We start from the raw sequence: 25,813 nt of genomic DNA, 5'->3' as shown, positions 1-25,813 counted from the left end.
GCTGAGGGAGCGCTCAGCTGTGGGAGGAGAGAGAGGAAGGGGCCATGAGGAGACAGATACAAAGCAATGTCTGGGAATTGCAGGCGCCTGGAAGAGGTCTTAGAAGCCAGGATCAGCCTAAGACGCTGGGCTTGGAAATAAAACAGAGAGAAGGAGCTCCAACAACAAAATGGATGGGTTTATAATTCTCGACTTTATTGCCAGGCTTCCCAGGTGGCGCAGCGGTAAAGAATCTACCTGCAAATGCAAGAGGCCCAGGAGACACGGGTTTGATCCCTGGTTCAGGAAGATCCCCCGGAGGAGGAAATGGCAACCCACTCCAGTATTCTTGCCTGGAGAATCCCATGGACAGAGGAGCCTGGCCGGCTACAGTCCATGGGGTCACAAAAAGTCAGACACAACTGAGCGCCTGAGCACCACTTTATTGCCAGTACACTAAAAAACACATCTTCCTTCTTTAATAAGAAGCTGCGTATGCCACATGCCTCCAAAATATGTGTTGGAAAATCCACATTTAACCCTCTTGTGTTGTGATTCCAGGGAGACTGACAAGAGACAGGAATTAGGAACCGTACCTGTGAATACCACGGGTCGAAATAAAAAAATCTGACCACAACATTGAACTACCCCACTGAAAGTGAGGATGACAGAATGAGACCCTGGTGATTTCTTCTGGATCCTGTCAGGCTAAAGCCAACTGGATCACAGAGGTTAGGGTTTAAACAGACGCAGTACTCACTCGAAAGACCTTCTCCACTCTTGCAATGCTTTTCCCAAAGATGGTTCCAAGTTGGTCTCCAATTCCAGCCAATAAGAAACCAAAGAGTGGAATTCCAAAGATGGCATATAAAATACAAAAGATTTTGCCTCCTTCAGTGCTTGGAGCAATATTCCCATACCCTGGTGAGAAATATTAAAAAGAGAGAGGGAGAGTGGTGAAGAGGCAGAGAAATTAGAGCACGGAACCAAAGAACCTGACTTCCTAGAGGGCTCCTTCATCCCCACCCTGAACCTCAGGAGTTTTAGGAAAGCTCCATTCTAAAGGCCCTACAAAATTGAGAACATCGTTCCATTGTGTCTCTTCTTCCTCTCCCTGTATACAGTTTCAAGAGGGTCCAGGTTTCCACGATCTGATAAGATGACATGTATTTCATTAGATGACATTTTAGGAGATCTGTGGTCATCTAGAATTGCATTTCTGGTAGAAAATGGTACCACCCATTTTAGAAACATCAGACATCTTCAGCGTGTCTGGTTTAGGGACACTGGGCACCTGAGGAGGGTTTACCACTACTTTTTTAGATTTGGGAAGAGCTTCTCCTATCCAGCCTCGTCCTGTGGCCATCCCCTCCATGGGTCAGACTGTGGCTGTCTCCTGCATTTGCCTTCTTCGGGTGATGGGTGTTCCACATTAAGGAGGATAGGTGGTCTAGGACGAATTCAGAAAGGACCCCTGGATCATACAGCCCTTCCCTGAGAAGCCCGAAAAGAGTCAGGAGTGGAGGAGGAGAGGCCGAGTGCTCCTTCTCACGTGGACCAGGATGCTGAGCTCTGCCTGGGTCTCTCTTTCTCTTTCCTGGGAACTCCACTCCACCTGAGTAGTGCCCACCCTGACCCGCCCACTTCTTGCACCAAGAATCCAAGGATTCTTGGATGCAGGTGTGAACTAAAGGTTTGGGGGTGGAATGGATGTGTAAACACAAAACAATCCTCTAACAGCCAGATCTATTCGCTTGTTTCAAACAGTGCTTCAAAAACAGCCACATCCGCATTCTCGAGAGTTCTGCAGCTAGGTACGTAACTAGTGAATATTTGGCTTACTCTCTCTGACAGGACTGAAGACGGTGGTGCTGGAAGAAAAAGGCGTATAGCATTAACACACATTTTACCGAGATGAGACTCTAAATTACTCCGTAGTCATGCCAGTGAGTGCAGCAAGATTACACTAACTAGTGTCTAGCTAGTCACCTAACTTAACATTCTCTCACAGGGCAGCAGAAGGGGAGCCTATCTCTAACCCATGCAGTAAGTGAGTTATTGGGCTCATGGTTATTAGCACGCTGGGGATTTGACACAGGAACGATAATGCTGACAGCTGGTCTGTCACACAGCCTCCTGTGGGCCTGGAGGATTCACTCTTGCTTCCTGCCTCTGGGTGCTGAATCACCCGGTTATTTTCCTGTTCAGTTTTCCAAGTCAGAATCATTCAAACCTCTTATCACAAATCATCTAAATTATATAGCTTCTATTTTTTAAATGACTGTTCAGGCAAGCCTTCTAATCTTGCTTTTTTTTGACTCACCATGATTTTTATTTAATTGTGGGAAATAAAAAAGGGCTCTCAGAACTTTTTTCGGCTGTTTTCAGGAACTTGGACAAAATCATTCTGTCAGCATTTCCCTCTAGAATAATCTGATTTACATTCACACAGCCCTGTTAAAAAGGAATAAAGGCGCCTATACAGCTCCAATTCCTGTAGGATTATGGTGACACCTGGAAATATTCTGGTAATTTATGGAAACATTTATGGCTCTGGCCATAAATTTACTGTCTCCCAATTACCTGATTACTGTCAAGGAAGCCGATTATCTTTTAGTTTGAATATCTCAGAAAGAAGCACACTACAGGCACAGGGAGACACACTGAGGCCTTGAATCTGCAGAGCTGACATCTTATTAACCTTAACAAGTGCTGCATGCTTTCCACCAGCTTTTAGAGAGGATCTGCTCCGCCGCTTGGGTCAGGACTGTGCTCAGGGGACATTCCCATCATCTAAAGAGCCTGAGAGCGAAGCAGGAAGAGGAGGCGCCAATCCAATACCACCACCTTCACCTGGTTATTCTCAGACTCACTTAACATCGCCACACCTGGTTCTGGAGGGGTTCAAGGAAAATGTGGGGGAAACCAGTTGGCTGTATGCTTCCAACGCAAAGTGTAAGCAGTAGTCTGGATCTTATTACAGTGGGCCCCTTATTCTGGGTTTCGAAGGCTAGGACACTAAAATTAGAGCAAAGTTCTCAGGCACTCAAGAAGTAATACTCAAATGAGCCTTGAATAGGGGATACTTTGGCCACCTGATGCGAAGAACTGACTCATTGGAAAAGACCCTGATGCTGGGAAAAATTGAAGGCGGGAGGAGAAGGGGATGACAGAGGATGAGATGGTTTGATGGCATCACCAACTCAGTGGACATGAATTTGAGTAAACTCCGGGAGTTAGTGGTGGACAGGGAGGCCTGGCGTGCTGCAGTCCATGGGGTCGCAAAGAGTCGGACATGACTGAGTGACTGAACTGACTGAGGGGCTTCCCTGATAGCTCAGTTGGTTAAGAATCTGCCTGCAATGCAGGAGACCCCAGTTTGATTCCTGGGTCAGGAAGACCCCCTGGAGAAGGGATAGGCTACCCACTTCAGTATTCTTTGGCTTCCCTGGTGGCTCAGCTGGTAAAGAATCCGCCTGCAATGAGGGAGACCTGAGTTCGATTCCTGGGTTGGGAAGATCTCCTTGAGAAGGGAACAGCTACCCACTCCAGTATTCTGGCCTGGAGAGTTCCATGGACTTATATAGTCCATGGGGTCGCAAAGAGTCAGACACGACTGAGCGACTTTCACTTTCAAGCCTCTAATAAGCCTGTTTAAGGCCATCACTTCACTTTGGATGTAAAGTAATTGCCATTTTTGAGTTCTGTTGTATCTTGTGCGTGTGTCTGTCTGTCTGTCTGTGTCCCCTGCCTCTGATGAACTACATGGAGAGGCTGTTCTCCAGTTTGACACTCAGCCCTGTTACTCTTAAGAAAATTGCATAAGGTACTTTTTGGAATTTTGCTCTGAGGCAACAGGAAGGACACATTCCCGGATTTTTGCCTCTGTTTGTACTGGGCCCTCGAGACTTCCCTGCCCGTTCTTCCTACAGGCTTCATAGAAGTTTGAAGTAAGGTGTCACGAGGCCTGAGAACTCAGGGAATTAAACTTCTATTCTGATCCTTCCACTTGCTAACTCTCAGGTCTTGGGCAATCTACCCTTCCGGCTCACTTTCCTTGTCTGAATGAGGGGGCTATTAATAGCGCCTACCTTACAGCTTCAAGAGCTACATGTGAAGCCTGAGGACCCTTTGGAGATTAAATCCACAGTGAAACAGGAGGCCCAGAGGAAGCATTCAGTAAGGATCCACAATTATCACCTTGCCTGGGTTTTCTACAGGAAGGAATCACTTTGAGTCTCCAGCAAAACTAAGTCCCAGGAGAAAAGAGATAGCTGCTTCCTATTTTCTCCCCAGAAACTCCACCGTTCTTCCACAGCACCGAGACAGCTAACACAACGCCTGTGCCCCAGGCTGGACCGGCTGGATGGCACAGGGTTCCCATGATGGGACTTGGGGTGTAGGTCATTGGGGCAGCGAAGGCTGGGGGGTGAGAAGCTGCGGGCCAGGCAGACGGAGCCCAGAGCATTACAAGTGGACTTCCTAAAGCAGAAGGCTCCGGGGATCCTCCACCAGCTGGCTTCTGGTGACGTTTGGCAGGAGGAGACCAGCCCAGCAAGAACACTCTGTTGTGAATGAGAAAGCCCACGGCAGCGCTCAGCACCAGTCACGCCCCAGCTAGAAAAGAGCCCGAGCCCTTTCTGAAGACAAAGCTGGTGTTTACACAGGACGCGGGCCTGAGCAGCACAGATGGAACCCTCCTGTTTGCTATTTACCTGCCGAAGTCAAATCTTGGCGGAACCGTGTGCTGTTCAGCTCTGGGGTTTGGGTTAGAGCAAACGTTCTCAAGCCAGGCTGTGAGTTCATGGGTGTGTGGCAGTCATGCAGCATCCCCCACTTAAAAGGGCCTCGCTCTTGGTTTAATGCTCTGCCGTTGTCCTTTTGAGGCTCTTAATCATTTTTTTGTTTTTTAACAAGAGACTTCATTTTCACTTGACACTGGGCTTCGTGCCTTATGCAGCTGGTCCTGGTGGATAAAGTGGGGCTCTGTGGATTACTAACCTTGAGATATTAGACAAGCCACCTAACGTCTCTGGGTCTCAGTCCTCTCGTTAGTAAAATGAGGCAAATGAGAGTTAATGTGAAACTAAGTGAGATGATGTACGTGGAGCATAGTTCCTGGCACCTACTGCTGCTGTTCAGTCACCAGCCTGCGTCCAATTCCTTGTGACCCCATGGACCACAGCACGCCAGGCCTCCCTGTCCATCACCAACTCCCGGACTTTAACCAAACTCATGTCCATTGAGTTGGTGATGCCATCCAACCATCTCAGGCTCTGTTGTCCCCTTCTCCTCCTGCCTTCAATCTTTCCCAGCATCAGGGTCTTTTCAAATGAGTCAGTTCTTCCCATCAGGTAGCCAAAATATTGGAGTTTCAGCTTCAGCATCAGTCCTTCTAATGAATATTCAGGACTGATTTCCTTTAGGATGGCCTTGTTGGATCTCCTTGCAGTCCAAGGGACTCTCAAGAGTCTTCTCCAACACCACAGTTCAAAAGCATCAGTTCTTCAGCACTCAGCTTTCTTTATAGTCCAGCTCTCACATCCATACATGACCACTGGAAAAACCATAGCCTTGACTAGACGGACCTTTGTTGGCAAACTAATGTCTCTGCTTTTTAATGTGCTTTCTGGGTTGGTCATAACTTTTCTTCCAAGGAGCAAGCGTCTTTTAACTTCATGGCTGCCGTCACGCTGGCAGCTGGATTGTTATCCACTGTACCACCAGGGAAGTCCGACAACTCTTAACTGAGTTCCAGGAGAGGGACACGGTTACTGGTTACCATCTGGGACCTGAGGAGGGGCTCTCTAGGATGCGGGTAGAGTCAAGTGACCTAATCTAAAAATGCCTCAAGTGGGAAATTTCCTGGTGGTCCAGTGGTTAGGGCTGTGTGCTTTCCCTGCAAGGGGCATGGATACCATCTATGGTCAAGGAAATCAGATTCCAAATGCCGAGTGGCAAGGACAAAAAAAGCTTCAAAGAGGAAATCTAACTGGATTCTAGAGCTGTTGGTGAGAACTCAAATCATTGTCTGCCCTTCCACAAATGATGTTTTGTGGGAAGAATCTGCAGATAGCTTCCTCCAGCTGAGGAAAAATATACCCTGGAGACCCACCCGCACAGTCAGCAAATGAGAATCAGTTCCTGAGAAAGTGGACAGGGTGCAGGGTGACCTCAAATAGGACAGCAGTCTAGTCTTCTCCTGGCGTGACTCCTGGTTTGGAGAAATGCTTGAATGTGTTCCCCTTGTGCCACACATTTGTAGATCTTCCTGTATAGCTGAGCACAAGAAAATCTTGTCCAAAAAAAAGTGCTTTGATATCTTCAGATAAAAGGGACCTCTGTTACTGAGTAGTATCACTGCTTTTCAGGAAAAGACTATTATTCCTAAGATCTCTGTATATGCATTCTCCATAATGAGCACATTTTTTGTGTCTGAATAGCACATCACCTCACGTGGCTGAGGAGAGTCTCTGGAGAGTGATTTGGCAAGCCTTTCAAAGGTTCAGGCCCTTTGACACCACATCCCCTGGGGGATCTTGCCAAGAAAACAAGCAGAGATGAAGCTCGCCCTTCAAGAACAAGGATTTTCATTGTGATATCACACTGTCACAGAAGTAAAAAGCACTGAAGCCTGCAACATCATGTGATTACAGGATTGGTAGCAGATCCAAAAGACCCATCAAAGATGATGCTTTTCCAAAGAGCCTTAGTAATGTGGGGCAGTGTTTACAGAATTACGCAGCACATTATGTGAACTCAAGCAAGCACACTAATATGTGCGTGTTTCACAAGTAATAAAAGAGCTCCTCGGCTCCAACTGCCCTACTGCCTGAGTTCTAAATGATGGAAAATGTCTCAGAAAGAAGAAAAATTAGCAGGCTCTTAGTGTTCTTATAAGCCTTGCTACCACTTGTAATGAATGAATTTGCCACTAAATAATTATGAGAAATCATCATCTCCTCACCTTACTATTCTTTCTAACACTGTACTCCTGTTTTCTTTAGAAATTTCTCATGGCGTGACTTTCTAAAACTTTGCACCCCGCAGTCAAAATTTAGCCAGCTAAGTGGTGTTCAACTCACAACACATTATTTTTCAATTAAGACAGAGTGAGAGAGAGGAAAAAAAAAAAGCATTTTTTCCATTGACTAGAAAAGGACTCAATCCCTGCACGAACACGGAGCCGCGACCCTGACTTGGGGTTCGGGCTGCTCTCAGTTTTGTTGGTTTTTGTCTCCTGCTTCTTGTGTAGCAGTTTCCTGTTCCAGCTCCATCTTCCCTCAGACTTTGGGAAGGTCCCTGTCCTTTGCCCCAGGTGTGACACAGTATCCATCCTCCCACTATGGAGGCAACAGCATCCCAGGTTGCCAGGACACCAGCACGTGGAAACCTAGGGGCTTATCCACTAGGAAGCTCCATCTAAGCCTTGAAGCCAAGAGCAAGGAGCCCACAGGAGGAGGAGGCGGCGGCGGCCGCAGTGGCCAGCAGGGTCCGGCCCGGGCTCTGAGGGCAGAGGACACTTAGCGGGCCTCTGTGATCTCTGAGCCATGAGTGTGCATTTGTTAGGGTTTTTCATTAGGTGAGAGAGAACCCAAAGCACAATAGAGCCCAGCGCAGGATGTTTAACACGTATTAACTCTCTATGGGCAGCTTCACCCCAGCTCAAAGGGGGCAAGCGGGACCTCACTTACGGCTCCTCTTCTGTTACTCGGCTTCTTCACTATCAGCTGAACCCTAGGCAGAAAAACCCCTCAATGGAAGGAAATGGACAGCAGGGTCCTGGCTTACCTTTTTCCCAATTTACCTCCAGTAAGAAAAAGAAGTCATTTCCTTCAAAACTCACGCAAAAGCCCCTGCAGGAATCCACTCGCTTACTGGCCTAATCCAGGAATCCTGTCTGTCTCTGAACTCAGGACTGTGGCCATGCACATGCACGTTACTGAATTTCTTTCTTTTTTTATGCTTCTAATTTAATTTTAATTTTTAAATTTAAGTATAGTTACTTCTGAGTCTCCCCTGGTGGCTCAGACAGTAAAAATGTCTGCCTATAATGTGGGAGACCTGGGTTCCATTCCTGGGTTGGGGAGATCCCCTGGAGAAGCAAATGGCACCCCACTCCAGTACTCTTGCCTGGAAAATCCCATGGATGGAGGAGCCTGGGAGGCTCCAGTCCATGTGGTCGCGAAGAGTCGGGCACGACTGAGCGACTTCACATTCACTTTTCACTTTCATGCATTGGAGAAGGAAATGGCAACCCACTCCAGTGTTCTTGCCTGGAGAATCCCAGGGATGGGGGAGCCTGGGAGGCTCCAGTCCATGGGGTCGCGAAGAGTCGGGCACGACTGAGCGACTTCCCTTTGCTTTGCTTGTGCCATAGTCACTTATAAGCTGCTAATTCCTGCTGTACAGCCAATACACACATACATACACACATTTTTAAATATTCTTTTCCATTATGGTTTACCAGAGGATATTAAATAGAGCTCCCTGTGCTACACAGGACCTTGTTGCTCACCCATTCTGTATATAATAGCTTGTATCTACCAACCCCAAACTCCCTCCCCATCCCCTCCCTCTTGGCAACCACAAGTCTTTCTCTGCCTGAGTCTGTTTCTGTTTTGTAGGTTCATTTCTGCCATATATTTGATTCCACATATAAGTGACATATGGTGTTTGTCTTTCTCCTTCTGACTTACTTCACCATAAATCCCCCAATGACACACGACCCCTTTCCCCATCTAATATCCAGACTGCTGCACACAGTTGAACCTGACATTGGTCTTCTCTGGTCTGCTGCAGCGATGCCCTCAGGGGCTGCTGAGCTGGATGGCACTTTTTGCCCTTACATCAAATGGTGCCATGTCATCCTGCATCCTTTGTTGGATGCTATGGGATTGAGAACAAACATGATCTGATCCGGTCCGGAGTGTCTGAAAGGCTTCTGGGCCCCAGACTTCCTGGCATAATTTATGCCTCTACTGCTTGGAATAGTTGATCTTAATACACTTGCAGATTTGTGAGTACAAACCTAGTGTGCCAGAAATTATGTTATGAGACTTTCTAAAAGGGATGACAATTCTCGCTCACTCCAGGTTTCCTTGTTGCACATAACTTTCTTGAATGCAACAAGGTAAAAATCATACAGGTTCTGAAGATGAGGTCTATAACCATAGACAAAAACCCATGCCTCTAAAACAACCCAGAGCTTCTGAAACTTGCACCAATAGGAAGACAATCACCAAAGATGCATTCCCCCCAAAAAGGCATATCCTCCAACACCCACCCAATGTGTGGCTATGAAAAGTAGGGGGAAGGAAAAACCTCACAGAAGGCCTCAGAGAGTTATGGGATTTGAGAGATTTGAACTAGGAGAGAGATTTCCTCCCACAGAATATAAACAAATGTTAATGCAAGAATCCTCCCCCTGAGTGCAGAAGAATCTCCCTCTGTTTGGCCATCGCTGCTGTGAACTGGTGATAGCTGTGTGTCTCCCATTCTTCTGAATGAGAATTTTTATTGCAATGTGACTTCACTACTAAACGAGGGCCAATAACTCTCAAACTCTTTTTCAGCAGAGTTGGGAAAGGGATGCAATCTACGGATTCCACCATATAGGTCAGGGTTACCCAAAGAAGCTGAGATTGCAGAGGCAACATGGGAAAAAATATCGAGAAGTACAGAGAATGATTAAAGGGCCCATTGATGGCAAATCTCAGAAAGTGTCAGTAAAAATCCAATTATGAAACTGAGGGTCTCACCTTGAACTTCAAAAGATACATCCCTGTTTGCACCAAGTGTGAAATACAGTGTGAACAGGAAGAGCCGCAGAAGCCTTCCTGAGCTTGACCTGGTCCAGAAAAACAGAAGAGACAGAGCTATGCAGAGAGGGACACAGACGGGCCGGGTCTGCAGGGGGCGCTCCGCCTCACTGGCAGCAGGAAAGAGGGGCGTCTTGGCACGTGCGGCCAGAAAGGTTACCGGCTTCTCCCTGCTCTCCTCTTCCAGCCCCCGGGGAAAGTTCAGCAGAGAGCTAGTCCAGGGATATCCAGTGTGTTTGGCATCAAAAGAAATGCTCGGCATGAAGATAAAGCTTCCATTTAAAAAAAAAAAAGTGAAAGAGCAGCAAAACTTACCAGTGAATGAAAGACACTCGGCAGAAAGATGCTGCCCCAACCAGACAAAACCGTAAGCAAGGGTGAAGTAATTGCCTCTCAGAATCATCAGAGAAACCACAAAGATGCAGGAAATCAGGGAGAAGATGACGAGGTAACAAGTGTAGATGAGATGTGAGCTAAGCTAATGGAATCCAGGGAAAAAATAGCAAAGAATAAAGTCCCCTAATGATCACAGTAATGAAAATAAAATTGGAAGACGCACATGGAGGAGGTAAGCACTGTGAAAACACGCACACACACACAAAGAAGAGAGGACGGAATCAAGCAAGTGACACGACCCAGCTCCCAGAGTAACGGAAATAAAAAGTGAACAAAGGGGGCCTAGTTAAACTTAAAACTTTTGCACAGTGAAGGACACTATAAGCAAGGTGAAAAGGCAGCCTTCAGAACGGGAGAGATAGTAGCAAATTAAACAACTGCAAGAAATTAGTCTCCAAAATATACAAGCAGCTCATGCAGCTCAATTCCAAAAAAATAAATGACCCAATCAAAAAGTGGGCCAAAGAACTTAATGGACATTTCTCCAAAGAAGACATACAGATGGCTATCAAACACATGAAAAGATGCTCAACATCACTCATTATCACAGAAATGCAAATCAAAACCACAATGAGGTACCATCTCACCCCAGTCAGAATGGCTGCGATCCAAAAGTCTACAAACAATAAATGCTGGAGAGGGTGTGGAGAAAAGGGAACCCTCTTAAACTGTTGGTGGGAATGCAAACTAGTACAGCCACTATGGAGAACAGTGTGGAGATTCCTTAAAAAACTGGAAATAGAACTGCCATACAATCCAGCAATCCGACTGCTGGGCATACACAGTGAGGAAACCAGAATTGAAGGAGACACGTGTACCCCAATGTTCATCGCAGGACTGTTTACAATAGCCAGGACATGGAAGCAACCTAGATGTGCATCAGCAGATGAATGGATAAGAAAGCTGTGGTACATATACACAATGGAATATTACTCGGCCATTAAAAAGAATGCATTTGAGTCAGTTCTGATGAGATGGATGAAACTGGAGCCTATTATAGAAAGTGCAAGTAAGTCAGAAAGAAAAACAATATATTGTATAATATATAATACAGTATATTAACACATATATGCGGAATTTAGAAAGACAATAAGCCTATATGCAGGACAGCGAAGGAGACACAGATGTATAGAACAGTCTATTGGACTCTGCGAGAGAAGGCGAGGGTGGGATGATTTGAGAGAATAGCATTGAAACTTGTATATTATCATATGTGAGACAGATGACCAGTGCAAGTTCAATGCATGAAGCTGGCCACTCAAAGCAGGTGCACTGGGATGACCCTGAGGGGCTCGTCCTGAGGGGGTGGGGAGGGAGGTGAGAAGGGGGTTCAGGATGGGGGACACACGTGCACCCATGGCTGATTCATGTCAATAAATGGCAAAGACCATCACAATATTGTAATTAGCCTCCAATTAAAATAAATAATTTAAAAAAAGAAATTGAAAGCCAATTTTAAGGGTTAAAAAGGAGTTCAGGGAAGATACTAGTATAGAAGACATGGAAAGAAGTAATGATAGATGTACAATTGGAATCCCTAAAGAACAGAGCCCAGACCATACAGCGGAGAAAATGTTTCAAAATGACAATCGAGACAGCTTTCCTGAAATAAAAGGGACAAAACCTAGTAGCTTTATCAGACGAATGATAAAGAAATAATGTTTTGAGTAGCTGAGCAGAAAGATCAAGTCAGTTATACTGATAAAAGGGGGGAAATTGCCTGGCGTTAGGTTTCTCCACCAGTGCATAAGCAGAGGGGGAAACAGAGTAACCAACACGATCCTTAAAAAACAATGCGAGTCACAGATTTCATTTCCAGCCAAACTGCCCTTCAAGTGTAAGGCTGCTGCTGCTAAGTCGCTTCAGTCGTGTCCGACTCTGTGCGACCCCATAGACGGCAGCCCACTAGGCTCCCCATCCCTGGGATTCTCCAGGCAAGAACACTGGAGTGGGTTGCCATTTCCTTCTCCAATGTATTAAAGTGAAAAGTCAAAGTGAAGTCGCTCAGTCATATCAGACTCTTAGCAACGCCATGGACTGCAGCCTACCAGGCTCCTCCATCCATGAGACTTTCCAGGCAAGAGTACTGGAGTGGGGTGCCATTTCCTTCTCCAATCATGAAAGGAAAAGTGAAGTCGCTCAGTCGTGTCTGACTCTTAGTGACCCCATGGACTGCAGCTCACCAGGCTCCTCCGTCCATGGGATTTTCCAGGCAAGTGTAAGGCTACCATCCGACAATACAAACACCCAGGGAATATTGCTCCCAGGAGCCATTCTTAAGGTTCAGCCAAGCAAGTGAAGATTGACAAAAGCAATGGCAAAACCACGGTGTAAACCGTGGCTAGAGATGAACACTGACAATATTCAAGCGCAGAACTATGACTAACACAATGGGAGTACCCAGGCAGCAGAACAGAATGTGAAATATACACCCTGATGTCACAGAATGATACAGTGAGTAATAATTGATAGCGGAAGAGGAAAAGGAGTTGAGATGCTGAGTAAGTTCCCTGACTGCATTATATATGACCGCTGAGATCCAAGAGTTATTATTTAAAGTGGGCAAGTCGTCTGACAGAAGCTTAAGCATATTTAATGATGTAAAAGTAAACACTGATAGGAAGGCCTCAACTGAAACTGTGTGGTGGAGAAAGAGATGTCATCACCCATAACAGAGGGCTAATAAATACTGCTTAAAGATTTGAACCCTAAGGTTATTATATGCGATTATAATTATGACGTTAACCCCTATGACAAACCAATTAACACCTAGGACAAAAATACAAGACTCCCCGAGGATCAGATAAAAGACACACAGAAATACAATGAGAACAAAAACTGGTGCAGGAAGTAAGTAATCAGAGCTCACCTTATGATCAGCTGTGAAGAGCATTTACCCAGCAAAGTAATGCAAACATTCACTTTTGATCTAATTAAACCACAGGGAAGGAAGGAGGACGGGAAGACAGCCCTTCTACGGTGAGCAGGGATGAGGAAAGGGAACTAATTCCTCATCTTCCTCAATGGGAAGTCAAGAAATCATCACTAAAATCAAATTCGGCAAGTGCAGCACAATTGTGATATTTAAAGGCATGGAGATGAATATCAAAATAAGCAAGGAAAAGGGATGAAAGCAATGTATCCAGGGGAGGTTAAAAAAAGAGAGAAGGCCAGAGACTACTGTTTTTCATAACAAACTTTGTAGAACAGTTTGGTGCCTTCATGAATAACTTGAATAAGTACACTTTTAAAAAAGGAATTTCAACTCAGCTGAGCAATCTGAGTTCAACTGACCAATTCAGAGATTGATTTTTTTTCACTTTAACCTTCCCATGAGGTCCATTTAAACTAAAGGTCCCCTAGACTTTCATTTTGAAAACTGAAACAGTTCATCCTACTTTGGCTTTTATTGAGAGCCACCACACAAGTACTGTGATACTTTGACAATGTTTGGGAAGCCTCCTCTGAGGCCCCAGCAGTCTCGTATTCTATGCGGACAAACTGTTGATTTTAGTGCCATTTTTCAGGAGGGCCTGCGGGGAAAAGACGCTCGCAAACACTCGGATACCTATGGTGGTGATGACAGTCCCAGCAAAGAAAAAGGCGCTTCCGAGGTCCCAGTGGCTGCTGCTGTTGGAAGAGTTTCCTACTGGGCTCACTCCTGCGTTGTCAGCGTCAAGAGCGTGCTGCAAGGAAAGTGAGAGAGCGTGAGACTCGGTTAAGAAGTTTATCAAGATTCCCTTGCTCAAGAACCTGCAGTGATCTCTAGACGACAGGTTATGCAGACAAAAGTACAGTCACAGAGTGAAATACTACAGTTAGAGAGGAAAGCGCAGCCCGGAACCGCACCACGTGCGCTGGACCGCACAGCACCAAACCTGCGCTGAACACCTGACTCGACTGCAGCTTCAGCCTGCTCCAGAAACGTGATCTTTTTAATACTTATTCTCTTTCGGTGAAGTGTCGTTGAGTCACAATACTATGTTAGTTTCAGGTGTACAGCAAGGTGATTCAGTCTCTTTTTTTTATTGTATTCCATTACAGGTCCTTACAAGAATACAGCTCCATGTGCTAAATCCCTCTGCTCATCTATTTTATGCACAGTAGTCTGCATCAGTTAACCCCATGCTCCTCATTTGTCCCTTCGGTAACCACAACTTTGCTTTCTGTGTCTGTGACTCTATTTCTGCCTTATATATAGACTCTTTTGTATTATCTTTAGATGCCACATATAAATGATATCGGGCTTTCCAGGTGGTGCTACTGGTAAAGAACCTGCCTGCCAACGCGGGAGACACAGGAGACGCAAATTCAATTCCTGGTCGGGAAGACCTCCTGAAGAAAGAAAGAGCAACCCACTTCAGTCTTCTTGCCTGAAGAATCCCACGGACAGAGGAGCCTGGCGGGCTACAGTCCATAGGGTCACAAAGAGTCGGACACGACTGAAGCTACTTAGCACACACACATAAATGACATGTGCTATTTATCTTTCTCTGTCTGAGTTATTTCACTAAATGTGACATTTTTTTCATAATAGTTCTCTGTCCTATAAAAACCGTCCATTTTGTACAGACCCTGGGACCATGCCTCCAGATGCTAGATGAGATCTGCCCAATTCATAAATCATTGAGTAAAGCCAATTAGATCTTCAAATCTACTTAGAATTTTTTATAACACTATACACTCACTTATTAAAAGTAAAAAATTAGTTTTAAATGGGAGGGGAACCTGATATATACTATATTGTCATTTATGTAAAATTTGCAGGTGTAGGATTCCCAGGTGGCTCAGTGGTAAAGAACCCATCTGCCAGTGCAGGAGACATGAGAGACACGGGTTCAGTCCCTAGTCGGGAAGATCCCCCAGAGAAAGGCGTGGCAACCCACTCCAGTATTCTTGCCTGGAGAATCCCACAGACAGAGGAGCCTGGTGGGCTGCGGCCCATAGGACCACAAAGGCTGCAAAGGACACGAGTGAAGCGACTCAGCACACACGCACAGGTTACGCAGAACGCACAGGTCTTGAGTATCCATGGAAGGCGGTCTGTGAGGACTGGCCCCCAAAGCGGCCGTTCTTGGAAGATGGGATTTCAGTTCCTTTCTGCTCTTGCCTGTTGTGTTGGACTGGTTTCCCCTGAGCTGGTTTTGGGAGTTGGGAGCTGGGACCTCAGAACCTCGGGCAAGTTATGTTCACCCCTCTCAGCCTAGGTTTCCTCATCTGCAAACTGGAGGTGATAACTCCTCCCCCCACAGAGTTATTGTGAGGATGAAGTTAGATGATCGATGTAACACGCTTAACCAGGTGCCCAGCACTGGAGCAAGGCTTAACAAAGAGCTGCCAACTGTGTCCCCCTAACACACACACACACATGCACACACACATACCTCCTTTTTAAAATAAATGACAGTGACTCCTCACTGGCTACTGGATTTGTAATTTCATACACCTTAAAATTCCCAATGACTTGGCCACACCGACGTGCCAACCCCAGCTCACATGACTGGAAAAGCCTTCAGCCCTGGGCAGGACACTCTAGGAGACATCCCCTCGTACTCCTGAACCTCTGCTTTGCTCTCCCACAAAGGTGCCCCTCCTTTAGGGTCTAATCTGGGCCCCAATTCTTCCAGGAGGTTGTTTGTTCAGGTTCCACCCCCATGGACGGCCTAGGCCCAGGACTTATACCTCTTCATCACATACACGTCACGGGTCTTTGATCACACATCCGCTGCTGAAGATCCTTCCAGAGTATCAGTGTGCACAGAACAAGGTGGACAATCCCTCCGCAGCTCTTCCCAAGTGGGCCCTGTCAACCTCTTTCAAGCCAAGGGAGAGGGGAGGAGGAGATTTTAAGCAGGTGAGCCGTGGTGAAGAAGGGACAGCTGGGGGCTGCAGAGGGAGGTGACAGAAACAGGAGCTACTTCTAGAAAGGAAGATACTCCACTCTCTGCCAAAAACTGTAATAACCGCACGTGGATACTGCCAGACACAATTAACATTGAGATGTGAGTATATTCATCCTAAATAATGGCCATTAAGCTTTGTTAACGGAGAAGGCAGTGGCACCCCACTCCACTACTCTTGCCTGGAAAATCCCATGGATGGAGGAGCCTGGTAGGCTGCAGTCCATGGGGTCACTGAGGGTCGGACACGACTGAGCGACTTCACTTTTCTTTTCTTCACTGAGCTTTTCACTTTCATGCGTTGGAGAACGAAATGGCAACCCACTCCAGTGTTCTTGCCTGGAGGAGCCTAGGGACGGAGGAGCCTGGTGGGCTGCCGTCTATGGGGTCGCACAGAGTTGGACACGACTGAAGTGACTTAGCAGCAGCTTAGCAGCAGCAAGCTTTGTTAAAACGGGCAGACAGTGGTTGCCACAAATTAGATGACAACTGAAAAAGCCAACCATTGTTAGTTACATTTTGCCTTCACTGATCTGAGATATTTCCAACTCTTAAGACCAGGGATCAACCCATTTCCAGAAAAAGCCAGACAGTAAATATGCTAGGTTTTGCGGGCCACATGTGGTTTCTGCTGTGTAGTTTTCCTATCTTTTTATAGCCCTTTAAATATGCAAAACCATTCTTAGCTCACAGTTGTACATAAACAGGCTGCTGACTGCATTTGGAAAATTGTTCGATCCCTGGGTTGGAAAGATCCCCTGGAGAAGGGAAAGGCTACCCACTCCAGTATTCTGGCCTGGAGAATCCCATGGACTATTCCATGGGATCACAAAGAGTCGGACACGACTGAGTGACTTTCACTTCACACTTCACTAGACAGTTGACAAAAGGAAAAAACCTCTTTTGTTCAAGTCTTTACTCTTTCCTGCCTCTAAGAACATGAAATATTACACTAGCCACTGTTTCTAACATAAACCTGGCAGCCCAAAACTGAAAATCCAGCTGCATGGAACGTGTCTTTGCCCGTGGTTTAAATCAGCCTAATCTGCAAAGGTCACTTCTTCACTGGTGGCTCTGCAATCCTCTGCTTCAGACAGAAGACAGAGGCTGAGTTCTTTCTGCTGGTAAAATACCCATTTTCACTCTCCTGTGAGTGCCATCAGACCAACACAGGCCTTAAGCTTTGTTTATCTCTTCATCATCGATTCAGCTCTGATGGGCCCACCTCAGAGACAGCTCTAGAGCCCAGTCACTTGAGTGGCCTCAGATCACAGCATCAATACCTAATATTTACAACTTCTATGCAGCTGTGAAAAGAGTTTGGGTTCAATCCATCCTCACTGCGCTAAGGACGGCACGCTGACATCCAAAACAGACCCAGTGCCGCATATAGACAGATTTGCAGCAAAGACAAGCAAGGGTAATTATTGGCTTCATCAAAAAAAAAAAAAAAATCCAACATAAGATTCCTTTTCAAGTTTCTTTTCTCTGAATTATGCAATTGATAAATATTTAATGTTTACATATGTAACCCTCAAGGAAAGTATCTATCACTTGAAAGGAAAGGAAATTAACATTGGTTCAGTGTTGAGTTAACATTGCATTGAGGCAGGTCCTCTAGAAGCATTCTTGCCTTTAATCCCTTCCACAACCTGTGTGTTATTCTATTCTATTCTTTCTACACTTGTGAGCACGTCATATTACCTCTCTTTTTCAAGATACGGAAACAGGCTCAGGAATGTCAAGTACCCCGTCTGCGGTCACACAGCCAGGAAGAAGAGGGTTCAGAATTCAAGCCTAGACTGATCCAAAGCCCTGGTTTTGCCCTTTCTTCTGCATACGGTACCCCGAACACAATCACACTAACCGACCCTGTGCTCTCCTCCAGACACAGAGGAGGGAGAAGGCTTGTCACTGTCCAAGAATTTAGACAGAAGAGACCTCCCAAGTGGTCATTTCTTTCTTCTTTTTTGGCTACACTGTGTGGCTTGTGGGGTCTTGGTTTACCGACCGAGGATCGAACCCATGACCCTTGCACTGCCAGCGAGGAGTCCTAACCACTGGACCACCAAGGAAGGCCCAAGCAGTCATTTCTAACTAGACTGCTTCCTTGAACATGTCGACAGAGCATCAGACTTTACCGGACTGCTGCAGCGGATGAGAGCTCCACGGCTCAGCACTAAAAATTTAAAGAATACGTAAAAACTGGGAAAAGTGGATTTTAGAGCCTGAGGGAGGGAAGAGAGAAAAGAGAGGGAAAGCACTGGGGGAATAAAAAAGGAAAAGAGGAGAGCAAAACAGACAAGTGTCAATTGAGCTCAGTTACTGCAACGCCCAAGACTTCTAACAAGCAGGTCCAGGCTTTCCTGGCAGCTCAGTGGTAGAGCATCCACCTGGCAACACAGGAGACACGGTTCAATCCCTGATCTGAAAGGGCCCCACGTGCCAGCAAGAAGCTAAGCCTGTGCACCACAGATACTGAGCCACAGGCTGCGACTGCTGAGCCCCACTCGCCAAGAGCTTCTCTGCAACAAGAGAAGCCACTGCGGTGAGAAGCCCACAAACCATAACAGAGTAGCCCTTGCTCTGCTAGAGAAAGCCCTCGTGGCAACAAGGACCAGCACAGCCAGAAACAGGCAAATAATTGTTTAAATAAAGCAGGTCCATCTGGTACCCAAGTTTAACTTGCTTCAGATCTCAGATGTAAATCCCTCTCTTGTGCCCCCAAGTCTTCAGTAAAGTGGGCTCTACAAGCAGATGCCTTGGGGAAGTGAGTTTAAATATAAGGGTACAGGGGGCTAGAATATGATTTACAACCAGAAGCAAGCAGGAGAAAAAGAAGGTCTCTCACAAGTCACCAAGCTCTTGGTAAGACGAGAGGATCCCCCAGCCCAGGAATGAGGTGTGATACTGTCTAGATCTTTTAGATCAGAAAGACTCCAGCAAACAACCAGGATTAAAAGGAATCCACAATCTGTAGGTTATATACTTACAGGGAAAACCAGTATAAATGGACTGCTATCACTTGAATCAATGGCATCATTTTAAACTCCATATTACCGATAGAATTCATAATTCTAACTTTATTAGATTTCTAAAGTATTTTCTAATAATCTTAGTTGTTTGAACTCAAGTAAAGGCTATTAAAATGAAAAGCAGTTGCTTTTAAGTTTTTTTTCCCTCTCCATGCAGGCTACAAAAGCGAAGATAAGCCAGCTCATTAGAAATGTCCAAGCACGTTGCTGATGAAATGACAAAACTGAGCCACAGTCTGGCTTGAAAGATCAGTTATAGGTTCGAGGTTCAACTCCCATCAGCATCATTTAAAGCCACAATCTCAGGCTCAAGGAGCGTCATGTGTTCACAGGTTCACCCACAACCAAGTTCAGAGAGGTCTTCTGAAAATCACAAGGAGATAATTATACTAGATGGGATGTGAGAGTTTCAAGGAGAGCATACTATAAATTAGAAGGCATCACTTTAAAATTTAATTCTACCCCTTTTTGAATTTCCTTTATAGCCTGTAAGTTAGAATTTCCAATACCCACCCAGCAAGGGATTCATAGATGAATGCTTCAGTCAATAGGAAATGAGTGAACAAACTATAGTAATAAATGTAGGCACATGGTATTCCCAGCAGTGTGAAGGGAAAGCAACTTATTTCTTTGTAATACAGACAAACATAAGAAAGCAACCCAACACCAAGAAATACAATGATTGTTCTGTGTCTAAAAAGCAGGTGAGTGAGAAGGTGATGGCATTGGTTAGTGTGCTGACGTCAAAGAGGCAAAACGGTGCCGCTGGCAAGGATCCGTCTGCCAGTCGGGAAATGTAAGAGACACGGGTTCAATCCCTGGGTCGGGAAGATCCCCTGGAGTAGGAAGTGGCAACCCGCTCCAGTATTCTTGCCTGGAAAATCCCGTGGACAGAGAAGCCTGGTGGGCAACAGTCCATGGGGTCACAAAGAGTCGGACCCGACTGAATGTGAACACGTACGGATCTAAAAGAATCTGTTTCTAACTTATTTACAAAACAGAAACATACTCACAGATTTGGGAATCAAACTTAAGGTTACCAAAGGGGAAACCTGGGGAGAGGTGATAAATTAGGAGCTTGGGATTAACATATACACACTACTGTATATATAAAATAATCAATAAGGACCTAGTGGACAGCACAGGAACACTGCTCAATATTCTGTAATAACCTATATGGGAAAAGAATCTGAAAAAGAATGGAGAGTCTTGAGTCACAGCAAAGTGAATCAGATATATGTATAGCATTGCGTGCAGACATGAGTGCTCAGTCATGCCCAACTCATGACTTCCCTGGTGGCTCAGACGGTAAAGCGTCTGCCTATGGTGTGGGAGACCTGGGTTCGACCCCTGGGTCAGGAAGATCCTCTGGAGAAGGAAATGGCAACCCACTCCAGTACTCTTGCCTGGAAAATCCCATGGACGGAGGAGCGCAGCAGGCTACAGTCCATGGGGTCTCAAAGAGTCACACACAACTGAGCAACTTCACTGCACTTCAAGCCCAACAGGCTCCTCTGTCCACGGGATTTTTCAGGCAAGAGTACTGGAGTGGGTTGCCCTTTCCTTCTCTAGGGGATCTTCCCGACAGGGATCGAACCCACCTCTCCTGGATCTCCTGCATCAACAGGCAGATTCTTTACCACTGAGCTACCTGGAAAGTCCATACACACACACACATACACACACATCTCCATATCTCCATTCTTTTTCAGATTCTTTTCCCATAGACGTTATTACAGAATATTCATATGTATAGTAGTGTATATATACACTATATAGTGTATATTACATACATAGTGTGTAATGTATTACACACATAATATAGTGTATTACACACATATATAGAGTGTGTAACAGAGACGTTAGCTAATGCCATGGTCATCATTTTGCAATAAATTCGTGTATCAAATAAATACGTGGTAAACTTTCAACTTCCACCATATTAAAATGTCAATTTAATCTCAACGAAACTGGAAAACAAGTGAGTAAAGGACTCTCCTCCCTTCCTGCCCCCTCCACCCCCCACCTCTCCTGCATCAGGACCCCCAGAAAGGGGAACAGGGAGACTGCAGCCTCTCACAGAGGAGGCAGGTCTGAGGCTGACGGGAAGGAGGGGGCGTGAAGAGCCCCCGGAGGCGCGCCACCAGGCTCCCCGAGCCGGCGTCCCTCGGGGCAAGGCCGGGCTGCGTAAATCAGAGTTTCAGGCAGTTCGCGATACCATGGTGAGCTTTAGTGCTGCTCCAGGATGAACCACGGCCCTCAGGGGACCACTAACTGTCTGTGGCTTTTCTCCTGTGATCTGTGCACCCCGTGAGATCATCTGTTTCTCTGTTTCCTCACGTGACACCGGGAGGAAGACAGACAGAGGTGGAGCAGCCATCACTCGGCTTGTCTGAGACTGAGGAAGGCGGCCGACCAGAGGCATCCGCACCAACGCCAACGACCGCAGGCAGGTTTGATTTAGTGTCCACACGCGCAGACGCAGAGCGGCTCAGGTCATGAGTCAGCCGGACTGCAGGACACGCAGTCTTCTTACTGATGCTTACAGCTCGGGGACAAAGGAAAGGACCTCGTCCGAGGGCACAGGGTGGCTCCAGGCCTTCGCGTTCTGCATGTCAGGAGGGCACAGTCAGCAAAGGGATTTAGGAAGGAGATATTCAGCCAGGGGTCGAGGCAAGATGGGCGGGGGGGAAGTGGTTTCATAAATGTCCTCAGAGCAGGCGCACTTTCACCATTAGTGGAGAGAAGGAAAGCCACAAGCCCTGGGAGACCGAGAAAGGCGGTGGGTACCCACAGTCATCACAGCTCAGAAGTGCCCCTAATGACTCCAAGCCCCACAACAGGGTACAGCATCACCTCGCACATCTGCGGCGGAGGGGCCCCAGGTGAGAAGGGGAAGTACGAAATTAATCTGTTTGCCATGGTAGGTTTTTTATTTCTCCTGCTTCAGAAGCATTTCACATATCAATATTTCAGCAGCAGAAGTGAATGGAAAGGCTGCTTCACATCCCAGGGCAGAACCACACCATATACGTCCTTCAGACAACAGTGGGGAGCCACCTCCCAGCGAGGCACCTCTTGATTCCAAGAAGTCCTCAGCGCAGAAAAAGAGTATAAGCACTTCATATATTCCTCTTGCAACGGGGAAAGTTTACGGGTAAAGTGCACACATCTAGCCCGTGCAAGGTATTCGGCTTCCCCGAGCCTCGGTTTTCTGGTCTTTAAAATGAAGGAGGGGCTTCCCTGGTGGACCAGTGGCTAGGACTCTGTGCTCCCAGTGCCGGGGGGCCTGGGTTCAATTCCTGGTCAGGGAACTAGCACACACGTGCTGCAACCAAGACTTTGCATGCTGCAACGAAAGACCCCGCATGCTGAGACTAAGACCCAGCGCGGCCACATACATCTATTACAGGTTTTTAAATAAGGGACCCTGCCTTCCAGGGCTGCTGTCAGAACTCTTTGATGGATGTATGACTTCAGACAGCCTGCCCTGTCATCCAGTACCCAATGACGTTAATAATAACAGGAATCTAAGTACTTGCCAGTGCGTAGATTAATTCAGTGAACCCTCATGGTGACCTGTGACATAGGCATCCCCCAGGGACACAGGAGACACAGGAACGAGGACCTTGCCCATGATCACACATCTCCTGCCTGGCCAAGCCAGCAAGCGGATGCCCCGCCTTAGCACCCGGAGGATTATCACCCTAAATGCCAGGAAGGCAGCTTCCCTCCATCCTCTGTGGGCCTCTTTCTCCCTATCGCAGATCCTCTTAGCCCAGTTCCCTGCCTCTAGAGAGCAGGCTGCCCCCGTCCTCCAGGAGGAAACACCCCAAAGGTCTACAACAGGTCATGGGAGAGGGAGACTGAGGGACACGGTCCCCACCTCCCACCCGAGCAGACGGCCAGTGCAGCAGACGGGCCTGTGCTGGTCGAGCAGACCAGCCATCCTAACAGACTCACCGCCTCAGCGTCTCCCATCAACAAACCTTCCCCAAGACCTGCGTGTGCTGCATGCCCTGTCACTCAGTCATGTCTGACTCTCTGCAACCCCACGGACTGAAGCCCACCAGGCTCCTCTGTCCATGGGATTCTCCAGGCAAGAATGCTGGAGTGGGTAGCCATGCCTCCTCCTGGGGATCTTCCCACCCAGGAACCAGGCATAAAAAGGCAGCGCGAGCGCCTTCAGTGCCATGGGGGATACAAGGGTGCTGTTTACTTTCCTGCTGCCCTGAGTATCCAGTTGTGCGCAAATATTAGCCTTTCCTCGAGTCCCCAGGGGATCCAGGCAGCAGGCTTTCATCAGCGCTTTATTTACAGCCTGGTGATAAATGTACAGAGAGGGCCACCTGCAGACTGGACAGCAGGAGCAGAGAATCTGTTTGAAGAACAAGAGAGACAAACCCAACGTGAGCTGAACAGCCCATCCAGAGCTACGGTCTGAGCAAGCGAGCTTTTCTCGCTACCATTACTAGCCATTTCTCTGGGGGGGAAAGTTCTATAACTCGGTTCCTTAGCACCTGGGAATATATTTATGACTCACCTAGTCAAACAGTCATGTGGGACCAAGATACATTGGGAGGAGCCCTTCTACCTTTCAAACTGTGCCTTACCACACAGAATTAGTTTTCTCTCTCTGACTACATGCAAGGATGAAATAAGAGAAATCTGAAAGCATCCAGTACCCTAAGGAGGCAGAGATACATGTGTCTGCTCTGAAAAGATCAATACACTTTCAGACGAACTAACTGTCACTCTTTCATCTCAGTTTGGACTCAGCCTCTCCAGACTGAGAAACAAATTTGCCAAGTGACGTTGAAAAATCACTCTGGTCCTAAGGAGAATGTCTGAAGCATGCCCCACTCTCTCTGCATTTGAGATTATTCCTATCAAAGATGATTCTACCCAATTTCTGGGGAAATATATATATATATATATATTTTTTTTTCCCCCACTGGGCTAGAAAAGCAGCTCCTGGAATTCTGATTCATTGCTGTGTGAGCGAAATCCAAGAGGATTATTCCTTCCATCACCACTGCACTGGAGAGAACTTGAGATTTAACAGATGATTAATCACGTCATGAAAAAGGGATGTTTCTGCTATCTTGCGCTCATTGTAGCTTTGTGAATGGAGCGCTTCCTGCCATATCAATAAACAAGGATGTCACAGTCTTCCTCAATTCCAGCCCTCCACAGGTGACTTTCTGAACCCAGGGAGAACCATGCTTGCTATCAGGTAGCCATCGAGCTGCCACAAGCTGCCATCACTCCCTAAGGTGAGCAAGGAACTAAGGATGTGAATGATCAGATCCCAGGATGCTGGCCCCAGAGAGCTGAGATGCACACGAAAGGAATGATTTCAGGACCCCCAGACTCTTGTATCTAAATTCCTTAACTTGAGATGTCTTGTTTTTGTTCAGTCACTCAGTCATGTCCAACTCTTTGCAACCCCATGGACTGCAGCACATCAGGCTTCCCTGTCCATCACCAACTCCTGGAGTTTACTCAAACTCATGTCCATCGAGTCTGTGATGCCATCCAACCATCTCATCCTCTGTCGTCCCCTTCTCTTCCCACCTTCAATCTCGCCCAGCATCAGAGTCTTTCCCAGTGAATCAGCTCTTTGCATCAGGTGGCCAAAGTATTTGAGCTTCAGCTTCAGCATCATACCTTCCAATGAACATTCAGGGTTCATTTCCTTTAGGATGGACTGGTTGCATCTCCTTGCAGTCCAAAGGACTCTCAAGAGTCTTCTCCAACACCACAGTTCAAAAGCATCGATTCTTCAGTGCTCAGTCTTCTCTATGAGATACCTGGTTTTCCTAAATTAGCAATAATCTTTCAGTGTTCAGACTACCTGCCCCTTGCTGCAAACTTCTATGTAACATGACTCCTCTCCCACCTCTTTGGAACAGTTCTCTCGGAGTTACTTGAGACTCCTGGGCTTGAAGTCCTAAAAATTCCCACCAAATAAAACATAACTCGCAACTTCCAGGCTGTGACTACTTTCTAAGTCAACAGTTTTCTGCCTGTACTCTTTCTTACTCTTGAGTGCTCCATATTAATCCCCAATTAATATTTCATTTCCTGTGTCCCTTAGAAAATGAATCAGTGCTTACCAGCACCTCTCTCGGATGAGCGGCTTGATGTGTGGGCAGACCGGGAACAGAAACAGCCCCAGAGGCTCTGAAGAAAGCTCAAGAACGTTCATGAAAACATTCATAGGAGCCAGGATCTACAATATGCCTCCTTAGCTTATTCAACCCGAACAAAAACCCTGTAATAACAAATCCTATTATCATTCCCATTGTTTATAAGTGAAGCGATGGAAATAAAGAAATGCACCCACTTTGTAGTAGTTAGCAGGCAACAGAGCTGGGCCTGGTTGCAAGTCCACCTTTGACTCTGGCCTTCTCCTGTCTCCCACAGACAACTCTCTGCCCACCTCGCAAAGCTCTTTGCTAAAGCTTATCTGAGACATCAACTTCTTCCACCTGAAAAAAGGCAGCATGGAGAAGTATGGAGAATTTGTACTTCTGATCCTCCTTTTTCACAAGACAAAAGGCTAAACCCACCTTCTCCAGTAAGGCTAGCGCTCATCAACCAGCTTTGCATCTCTTCTGCTCATTTCTACCAAGAAGGGAGGGAAAAGGCATGTTCTCCTTGAAGATGGATAAGCAAC

The 25,813-nt window shown here is 46.6% G+C and overlaps 1 protein-coding gene across 1 annotated transcript in view; it reads right to left on the bottom strand.

Annotated features, from left to right (window-relative positions):
• KCNK10 (potassium two pore domain channel subfamily K member 10) overlaps positions 1–25,813 on the bottom strand; it is an 85,372-nt gene that overhangs the window by 40,856 nt on the left and 18,703 nt on the right. The window contains exons 2-3 of the mRNA XM_006061469.4: positions 13,765–13,882; positions 740–900 (exon numbers count right to left, since the gene is read on the bottom strand). Coding sequence (XP_006061531.2) covers positions 740–900; positions 13,765–13,882 — 279 coding nt within the window. The remainder of the gene's footprint in view (positions 1–739; positions 901–13,764; positions 13,883–25,813) is intronic.

Source organism: Bubalus bubalis, chromosome 11, assembly GCF_019923935.1.
Source record: "Bubalus bubalis isolate 160015118507 breed Murrah chromosome 11, NDDB_SH_1, whole genome shotgun sequence".
In the NCBI taxonomy this organism is placed as follows: Eukaryota; Metazoa; Chordata; class Mammalia; order Artiodactyla; family Bovidae; genus Bubalus; species Bubalus bubalis.
This window is presented reverse-complemented; position numbering and strand designations above follow the sequence as displayed.